This window comes from Hibiscus syriacus, unplaced genomic scaffold (genome assembly GCF_006381635.1).
Source record: "Hibiscus syriacus cultivar Baekdansim isolate YM2019G1 unplaced genomic scaffold, ASM638163v2 tig00112637_pilon, whole genome shotgun sequence".
Taxonomy (NCBI): Eukaryota; Viridiplantae; Streptophyta; class Magnoliopsida; order Malvales; family Malvaceae; genus Hibiscus; species Hibiscus syriacus.
The window spans coordinates 315,732-328,080 of record NW_024063374.1 but is presented as its reverse complement, the minus strand read 5'-3'; the positions used below and the strand labels follow the sequence as shown (position 1 = coordinate 328,080).

The window sequence follows — 12,349 nt, the reverse complement described above, 5'->3', positions numbered from 1 at the left end:
GGATAATACTGAAAACTGGCGCCAAAATTAACCATTTTCTCCCTTTTCCCGGCCAAACCCTCCCTTTTTTATTTTCAATCTCTCTTCTTCCCCGCTCAGCATCCAAAACCTCTCCCTTTTATTTCGTTTTCCCTCTTTCTCGGTCATGGCTCCGGATCTGGCTTTGGCTTTGACTCCTACTCCCGCGGCGCAGGACGTGGTGGAGTATGTCGAGACTGTTTTCTATAGCAGAAGGAGCGCGGCAGCTGAGGACGGGTTGTTTTCGGACTTCGAACAAGACGACGGTGGGGGGAGTCTGGAAAAGGTGGAACCCGCGCTTGACGCCGACACCGGAAAGGTTTTTCCAGCTCCTATCCCTATATCAGGTAATCAAATTCTCATACCACATACAACTTAGTAAGATAGCTAATTAAGGTAATCTAAATATGTTTTTGGGTTTTAGGAGTTGGATCTGATCAGAATGAAACAGAGGGCAAAGATGCCAAAGTCGGTGATACCAAAACTGAGGTCAAAGTTACTTTTCATCATCCGTATACAAGGGTTGGTGACGTTTTGAATCTTGTTCTTCTTCAATATTTTTGCTTCCTAAATTTTCAGTCTGATTTTCCTCCTTTGTTGTAGCAAAAATGATATGCATCCAAAAACTAGGAACATCTTGTACAGGTTGAGATTGAGGAAAGTTTTCAGTGGTCTATTTGTGAAGGCAACTGAGGGTGTGACGGAGATGCTGCAGAAGGTGGAGCCGTATGTCACATATGGTTATGGAGGCAACTTTTCTTTCTTTCAAGTTCCCCTTTTTCTTTTTCTCGGTAAATATCTAATTTTGTAAAAAATCATATAAATTTTAATGTGCTTCTCCATGCGTGTTGATGATTTTCTTCCTCTGGTATATTGCTTATTGTCGATTTATTAGTGTCTACTTTAATTGCCTTCAACTTCTTATAAGGCATGTGTAACTGTTGCTTATGCTTGACGAATTTGTCAAATTATCCTCCGTGAAACTTTCACTTTGCAGCATTTGCAAACAGCTCGTGATGAATATGATGAAGTTGCAAACAGTTTGTTTATGTTTAGAGGTCTTGTTTTAATTTTCCAGGAACCATCTTCAGTATTGAATAATTTATACCATTGTTGAGAGAGCGCATTAATGTCCTAAATCGTGAAATACGGTAGCAAGCTGATTCAGCACTTTCAGAGTTTCTCCAAGAGATTAAGAACTCTCCGGTAAGACATCCTCTGAGATTTTGTTCTTTAACTGTTGGATTGGCTCTATGGTTACTTTTCTTAAAGTTCCTTATGCCAAGATTGCCTATTTACACATATATGTGAGTAACATGATTGATAACTTATTTAGTAACGAAATTTATGGCTCATTGTGTATCATTTACCAAAATTTCTCATAAAGATCCTGAAAAGTTATTTTGGATTACTGTTGAATTCAAAGAAGAGATTATTCAGTATTCATCTTTTTGTTATGTTGACGTATTCATATTCTTATTTTCTATTGCATTTTTATTTGGTAAATTTGTCATTTTACCTTATTAGCTTGTTGGTTCATTAATTTTCCTGTGACAAGCAGAAAATAATGCTCTTTGTATGTTTTAGAACTAAACTTTATTCAAACAAAAATGGAGGGATTACTTTTTATTAGTTATACTTTGGCTAAATATTCTCCATCCTTAATCTCGAGTATGTTTCTAGTTGCTTCTCAATATCCTATGTGGTTCTTATTTGTTTAATCTTAATGTAGGCTTTATGTTTGAATTGTAAGGGTTTGGTAAAGTCGGAAATGTTTGGCATTGTTGGCCATTGAGTTCCCTTTGGCTTTACCGTTGATTGTATGTTTTCTTAATGCAGAAAGCTTGCTGAATCGATGCAATGATGCTTGTCGGTTGCTGTTGTCTATTACTCACTAATGCCTTGTAAATTATTGTTGTTGGTCTGACTTAAATCAATTTTTGAACCTTATAAATTCTTATCTAAATAGTTACTCATGTGGAATTATGTTGGTGGAATTTTGACTTTTAAAGCTATAAAGTTGCCCATAATTAAACATGTTGGCATCATTTCTTGTAGTATAGTTAGACTTTTAACCTTGTAAAACCTTAACTATAAGAACCTTAATTATAAGATCTGAGAGAATTTATTCCAATATAAATTTATTTTGTTTAGTTGATTTTATTGTAATTTTAGTGTTTGCAAGTGTAATAAAATTAACTTTATTTATAAATTTTTTGTTTTAGTATTTGTATTGTTATTCAAGTTTCAAATCTTTAATAAGTTAATAATTTCAACTAATATCTTTTTATTTTAAAATTTCAAGTTAAGTTATATTTAAATTATTAATCAATTTTCGCATTAAAAGTAAATTAGATTTATGAATATTTTTACTCAATATATATATAATTTAATAAAATCATGTTCAATAAGATAATATTTAAATTTAATTTAGTGATTATAAATAAAATTTATAATATAAGAATTATAAATAATATAAAGAATTTGAATTAATATAAAACTCAAATTTATAATATACAAATTATAATATAAGAATTATAAAAAATATAAAGAATTGTAATTAATATAAAAACTAAATTTAATTATCATAAGTTTATTATAAATTTAAAATAACATAATTATATTAATGGTAACTTATTACTTCTAACTCAGGATAATATCATATCACTTTAACGTGTCAGATAGTTTACAGGTTGAGTCAATTACAGGTCAGGTTTATAGCAGGTCAGGTTGAAAACAGGTCGGGTAATACCAGTTATTTACAAGGTCAATCTCGGGTTCGAGTTCATATCAGTCGGATGCAATTCGGGTTCGGGTATCATATTTTCGGTTCAATTCGGGTTCAGGTCGTTCTCAGGTCGGATGCATGTCGGGTTCAAATCCACAATTTCCAGGTCCAACTCGGGTTCAGGTCAACACCAGTTCCGACTCAAGTCGGTTTCGGATCGTCACAACGCAAGTCAAAAATAGTTTTAACTCGAGTCGGTTTCAGTCAGTTTTACAGGTTTGGTCAGTTTTTTACACCCCTAGTTGAGAATGCATACGTATCCATTGAATGTGTACCGATGCACACAACTCATAAATTACATTTTGAGCACTAAAATGTCTTATTTTCCCCCCAAATTCTACTTATTAATCCCTCCTTATACCTTAAAACTTATTTTATACATATGTAAACCTTCTTATAACACTATAACACTTCACCATCTCTCATAATTCACCATAATTCTTGAATCAAAGAATTTCATCAAATTTTCTATATGTTCTAAATTCAATTCTATCACCTCTAACTTCTTAATTAACCATTTGAAAAGTCAAATCCATCCTTAAAACTTCAAAAACCTTTCTATAACAAAAGTTCATTTCTAAACTCTTAATAGAAATTCATTTCTAATTCTCTTCTTTTGGTGTTTTAAGCTTACATAAGCTTTACTTAAGCTTATGTAACACCCAAATAATCAAAACCTACTTATAAATTCAAGAAATTAACAATTAAATTCAACTTACCTATAGATAAAGCCCACGTGAAGAAGAAAACAAGAAGAAGCCAGATAACTCTTCCCCTTCCCACGTGTTTCACTTTTATATAAGGGGAAAAATATCTTTAAAACAAAAATTACCATAATGCCCTTCTCCCCTTCCATAATTATAATTTAATCCAATACTGAAATACTCCTATTTGAATCCTTGAACTTTTCAATTTTTTTCTAAATTGATCTCCAAATTCCAAAAATTCTCATTTTAGTCACTAACTCGAATTTCGGGATGTTACATGTACTACTATTTAAATTTTGATCTATATTTTTAAAATATATTACATATTTTATCCGAGTTGATATTTAATGTTCAAACATATTACTAGATTGACAAAAAAGCAATACTCATTATTGTTGGTTTAAGGATTCAATTATAATATTTTTAAAGTTTATGAATCAATTTTAAATATGACATAGTTTAAAGATGTCTAGCGTAAGTGCCTCTTACTTCAAATATAATAAATTAAAAAAATCAAGAAATTTCATTATCTAGAACTCAAATAAGTTAATTAGCTCATAGAATCAGATAGCTTTTCTTGCCTAGCCACACTAACTAAAAGTACCAAAGAGTGAATAAAGCATCTTTTTCTTTCTCTCTGCTGTTTCAATAAACACTTGACCGATATTCCTGAGAGAATGAAGCCAGTAATTGGGTAAAAACACCAGGGTTAAATTTAATACACTAATAGTCTATAATTATACACATTTTATGTCAATTAAACAGTTTTCGATGATATATTATATTTTGATCCACTTAATTATATAACCTAATCAAATATGAATATGAGGAGATTAAACAAATTTTTATTTAATTGGAGTCTCAAATTAAACTTCATTTACATCTTGAAAAGAAGAAGCTTAATATAATTGATGAGTAGAATCTAGATTAGTTAGTGTTAAGATAAGGTAAAATCTAGATACCTTTACCTTACGAACGAAATAAAGCAACTTAAAAATAGAAAGAAAAACTTATGGTGGCATGGCAGTCACAGTCTAAAAGTAAAGTAAAGCAAAGCTTCAGCCTTCAGCTTTATCTTTATCTTTAGCTTTTGCTTGCTATTGTGGGTGGCTTTAACATGGATTAGCACTACGACTACTACTATTTTTTTTTGGTTGAGCTAAAGCACCGACTTTTCTTTTGTCTATTAAGATCAGTGGCAGTCTCTAATGAATCAACATACGTTAAATAATTAATTGATAAGATAAAGATTATGAAGCGGAGCGCCTCGGAGTTGGCCCTCGAGGAGTTCAACAGAAAGACCATGACATTGACCGTGTCAATGAATACGACCACCATCTCATCTGCCTCAGCCTCAGCCTCAGCTTCAGCTTCAGCCTTCCCTGATATTGGTGTTCATCCGGCCATCTCCCATCGTTTTAATTCTTTCCCCTTCTCTGAATTTTCTAGGGAAGCAACTGAGCCTGTAAAACATGTACCGTTATCACATAATCTTACCCCAAAGTTCGATTCCCAATCATCCTTCTGTGGTACTTTCCCCCTTATAATATATGCCATGTTTTACTACTCTATTGATGCATGCATTTGCTTTGCATTCTTGCTTATACTTATTCTTTACAACAAGTTGCTGATCCTTTTAATCATCAGCTAAGTTCCTTCTTTAAGTTTAGTAGTAATATTCATATTTTGATTTGAACTTTTCGGATGTACGTATTCAATTAGGAAACGAGTCATGGGGAAGTCCAGTACGTGAAGGGAATAATCCAAACGGTTGGGCGAATAAAATTAGAGCTACCGTTGCTTCCTCGGACCATGATCCATATGGTAATGACCATGAAGAAGAAGAAGTAGAAGAAGAAGAAGTAGAAGAAGAAGAAGAAGAAGAAGAAGAAGAAGAAGAAGAAGAAGAAGATGATGAAGAAGACACAGAAACTGATGCCGGTCAGCCCGAACAGATCTTAGACCCCTCTCATTTGAAACGACTCCGCAGGTATTATATACCTAAAAAAACATATATATATATATATATATATATACAGAGAGAGAGAGAGAGAGAGAGAGATTTATATGGTATTGGGAAAATCACTGCCTAATTCCCAACCAACTACAACGGTATTTCCTGCAGGATGCTCTCTAATAGGGAATCTGCCAGGCGATCAAGGAAAAGAAAGCAAGAGCATCTCGCAGATCTAGAATTCCAGGTTATTATGTATTTACTACTAGTATCAATTTTAAACTTTATAGAAGCACAGTGCTTATCAATTTCTTCTATTCTTTGTAAAGGCTGAACAATTGAGAGGAGAAAATGATTCCCTATTCAAGCAGCTTACAAATGCTGATAAACTATTTCGTGATGCTGGCATTAGCAATCGAGCGCTCAGGTCAGATGTGCTAGCCTTAAGAAACGAGGTAGGGGTTTTGGGATGCATATTTGTAACCTTATAGGCAAAAGAGTAATAATTATTTTTCCATATTATATTAGGTGAAGTTGGCCGAGGGTATACTTTCCGGAGGCTTCTTCGCATGTGGTCTGAATCAACTTGTTCAGAGTCACATGACTTCAGCGCAACCGATTATTACTAATAATCTTGGGCGGGAGGTAAGTGTCTCCCCCACTGTTACCGTTCATGGAGATGGTTCCTCTTATGATGTATTCACGGTTTTTGGGAACTCACCAAACGTTGATTTCAGTCTGAATAATGTTGGAATTGGTGGTGATGCCGTGAGCTGTATTACACAAGCTGTTTGGCCTAATTAAGGATTAATATATATCCCCTGCTTTGTATATTAGATTTAGATCCAGCTAATGCCTTATCTCTTCTACCACTAGTATCCCTCCTTTCTCTTTCTTTTCCTGTGCCTATTTTATAATTACACGTTCTTGCTTCAAGTATTTCTTCTGGATATGCTGATGTACTATTACTACTACTTTAGAATTAATAGATGGATCGGATGATGGTATATAAAATTATGAAGTCGTTCAATCGTGCAAGCAAATAGTTATTAACAAATCAAAACGAGTGTTAATAATGTTTTTCCATTCCTCAACAGTTAACACTGATAATATGTGATTTTAATTAATGAAGGCCATCAGCAGCCTCATTCATCATCAATTCAAACTCAGTAAAATCGACCTTTCCATCCAGATTCAAGTCGACTACCTTCAACATCTTCTCAACCTGAGCCATATCCCACCCATTGTCCAAACCCAAGCATTGCAGCACCCTCTTCAGCTCCAATGCGTCAATAAACCCGTTGCCATCCTCGTCAAAAATTTTGAAGGCCTGTCGTAGCAGCTCATTCCGCGTGGACCCATCTTCTTCCTCCATCCGTAGCACCTCCTCCAAGGGAACTTCCTCTTCCAAACCAGCGGCCAGGTCAAAGCTAGTAGTGAGTTGTTCATCATGACCGACCAAACCAAGCTTCTCAACCACTTGACGCGCCTTCTTCTTGTTTATTCTGCCATTGCTTTGATCCATGCCAAACACAGCAGTGAGAGCCCGGAGCATCAACTCATGATCTCGTGCCTCTGACTTGTAACCCGCTGGCTTAATGGGATCAATGTGAGCTGCTGAAGCTGATAGAATGTATCCGCCTCGCAGCGCGTGCACTAACTCTCTCATTAATCGGGAACATGCTCCGGTTATGCTACTCATCTTGAATTGCTACTAGGAGTAGAAAGTCAAATGCAGGCACTGATTTCTGCTGAAATATTCAATAAATTAATAAGTTAAATTTTATACACAGTGACATTAGTGGTAATCAATGAGTGATGAGAAGTGAAAGAAGAAATGCGCTCTAAACTCCAAAAACCAATTGCTTTCTCGTTGCGCTAACACATCAAAACTAGCATAACCTCTGGTTTGGGTTATTTATACTATATTTGGCATCATAAAAATTAAATATTAGCCATTAATGTAATATGAATATAAAATAAACTTTCAGGAACCTTCACCTACAAACCCTATTTTTTCCACTCAGCAAATAAGAAAGTTGGAAAATTAGGTGATCAAATAAAATACATACAGGTTGTGATCAGGATGAATGGATGATACATGCATGGATTGGATTATTTGTAGAATATATATTATAATTGTGGTTTAGTGTAATGTCAGAGACAGAGTGTTGGGGGGAAAAAACAACTCTGCGATCCAAACTGTTCCGTCCGGTTCGGTGAAGAGTAATGTTCTTCCTTCCTCTCACTCTCTCGGTCTCACAATAAAACCCACTACAAGGATAGGATGAGGACAATACGTTAATTAATCTTAAGTCCCAAAAAGAACAAGTGTTAAATGCTGTACTTTCTCTCAAGTAGTTTTCGGGCTGAGATTCTTAAATTTTAAGAGTTACTTGCACGATAAATCTTATTACAATAACTATACGTTACTTTTTTTAATTGGCGAAATGAACTGTGAAGTTTTTTTTTGTTCCTATAATGTTACAGCACCAGCCACCGCGGCAAGCAGATAATATAGTGGCGGTGGGGAATGGAGATGGATGAGGCATGTAGATTATATTATATAAAACTATATAGATAACCATATCTACAGGTTCATGCATAAGGAAGCCGAGATTGCAACCAACGGATCAACATGCGATGGCAATATATGGCAGATTAGCTGCCTAATTCATTTATATGATGCCTGTTTTAATTATAATAGTATCATCAAACTTGTTTCTTCTTTTCATATAAGCACTTTAACTGCTGCTGCTGTTACCGGGGCTGTTGTTGCCGCAGGAACCAGAAGCTGGACAAACGTGGTTGGGGTGGCATGTCTTGTTTCGACCTTCAGTGTTGCTGCTGAAGTTTCCAGAACAAATTCAAAGTATTGAATTTGCTGATTGCAAAAGCTGAAGCCTTCTACTTTGCTTTGCTACTGAAGATAAATGAAGGATTATTACTTGGTACACTGTCAAACCCTAATAGATAATGACTTAAAACCATATGGGAACAAGTGGAAACAGATGAGGAAAAACTGCAGCATAGAACTTTTAACATTGGATCGAATCCGACCAATCATTTCGATCGGTCAGGGAAGAAGAGATGGCAAATTTAATCAAGTCCGTAGTTATGAATGAAGGGTTTCCCATAAATCTTGTTGAGCAACCATATGCTGGTATATATATATATATTTGCATTTGTAGCATTTCCAAGCAATGTCCTGATGAAATAATGGATGCCAGAAACTGAAAATGGATAACTTAAACTACTATATATCTTCCTCCCAAGGCAAAGATGCTTTTCGATTTGGTCAGTTGAAATATTAATGGTTTTCTATATTTTATTTGAGTGGATACTTGTGAAGAAAATTAAACCCCCATTTTTAACAGGATATTTCAGATCTCAAAGTGTAGGAATCACCGCCTAGTCTTGTTTGGTAGCCTGGAAAGTGGCAACTTTAAAGAAAATTGATTTACATTCTTATATATACACATATTATTAATTGTTGACTCACATGTATTATAAAACAAGGCTTTAATGTTAATTTTTGAAGGAATGAGAGAGAAAAAGTAAGTTTAAACAATGGAAATTGAAATCCAAGACTGAAGGCTGAAACAAGGCAAACTACTCCGATCACGTTTTTTCAAACTTTGTCCTCGCGGCAACAACAGCCCCGTAAACACCGGCTACAGTTAAAGTGTCTATATGAAATGAAGAAAACAAATTTGATGATGGAGAAAGTAAAACAAAAGATGATGAAAATGTATCTGCATAATCAAATGATGCTAGTTCAACTAGTTTTTAACACGTTACATCAGTTTTTTATTATTGCAGTAATAACTGTTGACGATGAATGATCGAGTTGTTATAAATCGATAATTTAATGATTAATTTATTATTTTTAAAATTTTAGTGTGAAAAATAAAAAATTACTTAAATATTAGTGACCATTAATTTACCTTCAAGTTAAAGCTGAGTATTTGGTGTCGTTTTGGTGCATTCATGTTTATAGTAAGAAGAATGTGATGATGATAAGAACGATCACGGGATGTGGTGTATATGGATAATGGCCGTCGGCCCGTGCGTGTAGAAGTTGAAAGTTGGGCCAATCTGTTCAAATTAGTTGGTATATCCAACCAATCCTCGAGATTTTGGACTTTGGAGCAGTTGCCAATGCCAGTTTAACTATTCGTTCCTTGCTTTCTGAGTTTTGGTGGCTTAGATGGCAGCCCAAAACTTATGGCTAGTTATTTTCTCCCACTTTCACCTACCTCTAGATTTCACCAATGTCTCAACCGAGCACTCGTTTCGTCTTCTTGTGGGCATGGAGTTGGATTGGATCAATTTAAGTCCAAGACCCGTACGTCGGTTGTGGAAGTTGAGTGGATGGCGTGGGTACGAGGATAGATGATAGGGATGGATTGGGAGGGGTGTTGAGAGTACGGTCGTATCCTCTACAAATTTTAAATTTTCTTATATTTATGTATTTTTTAATATTTTTATTAATTATTTAATTTTATATATCTAAATTTATAATATAATTTTTTAAGTTCATGCCACCTGAATTCTTACATCCATCTTTGATTGTCAGGGAAAGTGAGTGGTTTACCAGGGGAGTTGAATTCAGGTACGGTATTTTAAGGTAGGGTATTTTAGGCTTTCCGGTATTGGTGGATTAGGTTAAGACAAAATTGATTTCTACATTCTTAATTTTGTAAAATATCAATAAATTGCGAGTTGAGACGTACAAAACCAAAATATGCCCAAATTTTAGGACTGTGGCAGTGCATTTAAGTTCCTAATTATGAATCATAACTCATTGAACTCCCCATAGTATTCCAATCTAATAAACAGATATACTAGTATGCTTAACAAGTAGTGACTAATACTAAAACAAAATGCTTTGTGACATTGGATTTTGCATGATCCTTTAGTACGTAGGCCAATAGTTATCCAAGTCCATGCAATGGTCAATACTCAAGTATCTGTTGCTCGGCACATTTGCATTCTGAGTGGTGATCTCTGCACCATAGCCATTCTCCGCGCCAAAGGTAGTGGTGGTCATCAAAGAGGCCGTAACGTCTTGTTGATGCACCAGTGGCGGAGGTTGCATTGATCGCATCACAGGCTGCGTAGAACCTCCAAGATTCAAATTCAGCCCGGATATAGTAAAACCTCCAGGAATTGGATAGTTGAATTGGGATTGAATAGGTAGATTCGCACTACAACTTGGACCACCCTTTAGAACCCTTGAAAGCTCCGCTCCCATAGACAAGTGATAGTTCTCCGTCTGCATCATTGGTATAACACCAGATCCTCCTCCTATTTCCAAACTGTAGGGATTCACTGCAGCTCTCGAGGCGGAGAGATACTTTTTCATCCCCACACTCTTCTGAAACACGCGACAGACAACCCATTCCTCCTGCTGGAGTTACAAAAGTATATCAATATATATATATATATATATCAAATAGGCGAAGATGAAGATGGGATCAGGGGTACTTTGTTAGTTCTAAAAGATGATTTAGAGTGAATACGATACTCATGCATGACCCAATTGGTTTTTTCTCCTCGAGGTGCTCTCCCTCTGTAAAATACCAAGGTCTTCTTCATCCCAACCAACTCTGATGTGCATCTACTGTTGAAGATCTCCTTGTCTTTTCCCGTGGTCTTCCAGTAACCCGTGTTCGTTGCTCGGTTTGTTCTTACGCCAGTGGGGTATTTTCGATCCCGAAGGCTGAAAAAATACCACTCTTTTTCTCCCATTTTGGCCTTCCCTGATCAGGAACGGAAACATTTCGAAGTTAGGCTTAGATATCTCATATCACAATTCTATGCCAAGCTTAATTATATCTTTGTATTTTTAAAGAATATATACTCACATGTATACGTTACAAGAAATGATAATGCAATTTATCTATTATTTCATGCTTCTTAATACGGAGAACCAGTAGGTAAACCAAAATGGCAATCAACACTGCAACTCTAATTTTGTCGTAAACTTGATATCGTTCTAATTTCTTTCTTTCGTAAAATCTTTTACCCGTGGTTAAAGAAAGAGAATGTCAGTTTTGCATAAAATTAGTTACCATACTGATTGCTGCAGCCTGAAGATAAAACTTTCCGTATTCGAAGAAGGAGCATAAATATAATTAAGTGACTTTGACCTTTTCATAATTTGTTTCAGAAGAGTAAACATGATTCAAAGATGGGAAATGAATGTTGATGCTCTCAAAATCAAGAACCAAAATGGATATATCAGTGATCTGATGGTTGTTTTTGTTATGGAAAAGAAGACACAGGTTAAAACTACCGGGAAGGTCCCAGGGCTCGCATTTGTTGAGATCAACATCAGCAATAGCTCTTCCTGTAAAGTTAGCATCTGAAATCTTGTTTACAAGATAGAAAGTGATGAGCTCTTCATCAGTTGGATGAAACCGAAATCCCGGTGGTAAGTTTTCTTCGTTTCCATTGTCTCCTTCCATTTTTATTTCCTGACTGTTTTCTGCACTACGATTTTGCTCCTACATACATATAACATCGTAAAACAAATTAAAAGTTACGTATAAAATGAAATAGCAGATACATGTAGTACTCTGATAGGCAAAGAAGCAAGCAACCAAGGAGAAGTGAAAAGAGTATGCCGATTGATTTGCTTTCAAAATAACAGAAAAGAAGAAAGCAACTTTTAAAACCTAAGTAGCTTACTTGCAAACAAGATAAACGAAAACAAGAAGAAAGAAGAAATAATCTCTCCTATTAGGTTTTGCAGGCAATTATCATGTATATAATATAAATCATAACGCATAAGCAAGGTTGGTTTTCTTACTTTGCTAGCAATAGCATGCACAAGAAAGAAAGAGGAAGAATATAAACTATATATCATAATTCTTG

General features: G+C 35.2%; 4 protein-coding genes across 7 annotated transcripts; 2 read left to right on the top strand and 2 right to left on the bottom strand.

Moving 5' to 3' along the window:
* The first annotated feature begins 206 nt into the window (after nucleotides 1-206).
* On the top strand, nucleotides 207-1,218 carry LOC120182348 (60S ribosomal protein L7-1-like). Its single transcript, XM_039187339.1, has 4 exons — nucleotides 207-365; nucleotides 443-540; nucleotides 622-809; nucleotides 1,097-1,218. Exons 1-4 carry the CDS (start codon nucleotides 207-209, stop codon nucleotides 1,117-1,119), a joined length of 468 nt encoding a protein of 155 aa, XP_039043270.1. The 3' UTR covers nucleotides 1,120-1,218.
* A 3,547-nt stretch (nucleotides 1,219-4,765) lies between these two features.
* On the top strand, nucleotides 4,766-6,505 carry LOC120182347 (basic leucine zipper 9). The gene is made up of 6 exons (XM_039187338.1): nucleotides 4,766-5,042; nucleotides 5,212-5,337; nucleotides 5,380-5,503; nucleotides 5,639-5,714; nucleotides 5,797-5,922; nucleotides 5,996-6,505. Exons 1-6 carry the CDS (start codon nucleotides 4,766-4,768, stop codon nucleotides 6,269-6,271), a joined length of 1,005 nt encoding a protein of 334 aa, XP_039043269.1. The 3' UTR covers nucleotides 6,272-6,505.
* An 85-nt stretch (nucleotides 6,506-6,590) lies between these two features.
* On the bottom strand, nucleotides 6,591-7,284 carry LOC120182346 (calmodulin-like protein 6). The gene has a single exon (XM_039187337.1). It carries the CDS (start codon nucleotides 7,167-7,169, stop codon nucleotides 6,591-6,593), a length of 579 nt encoding a protein of 192 aa, XP_039043268.1. The 5' UTR covers nucleotides 7,170-7,284.
* A 2,977-nt stretch (nucleotides 7,285-10,261) lies between these two features.
* LOC120182363 (protein CUP-SHAPED COTYLEDON 2-like) lies at nucleotides 10,262-12,349 on the bottom strand. Of its 4 annotated transcripts, none has more exons than XM_039187351.1 (4): nucleotides 12,285-12,349; nucleotides 11,769-11,979; nucleotides 10,958-11,232; nucleotides 10,262-10,880 (listed from the first exon to the last, which is right to left on the bottom strand). In XM_039187351.1, exons 1-4 carry the CDS (start codon nucleotides 12,339-12,341, stop codon nucleotides 10,386-10,388), a joined length of 1,038 nt encoding a protein of 345 aa, XP_039043282.1. In that variant the 5' UTR covers nucleotides 12,342-12,349; the 3' UTR covers nucleotides 10,262-10,385. The 4 variants fall into 4 exon arrangements, with proteins under 4 accessions (XP_039043282.1, XP_039043283.1, XP_039043284.1 ...); XM_039187352.1 differs by having other exon boundaries at nucleotides 10,262-10,877; XM_039187353.1 differs by lacking the exon at nucleotides 12,285-12,349 and adding an exon at nucleotides 12,164-12,230.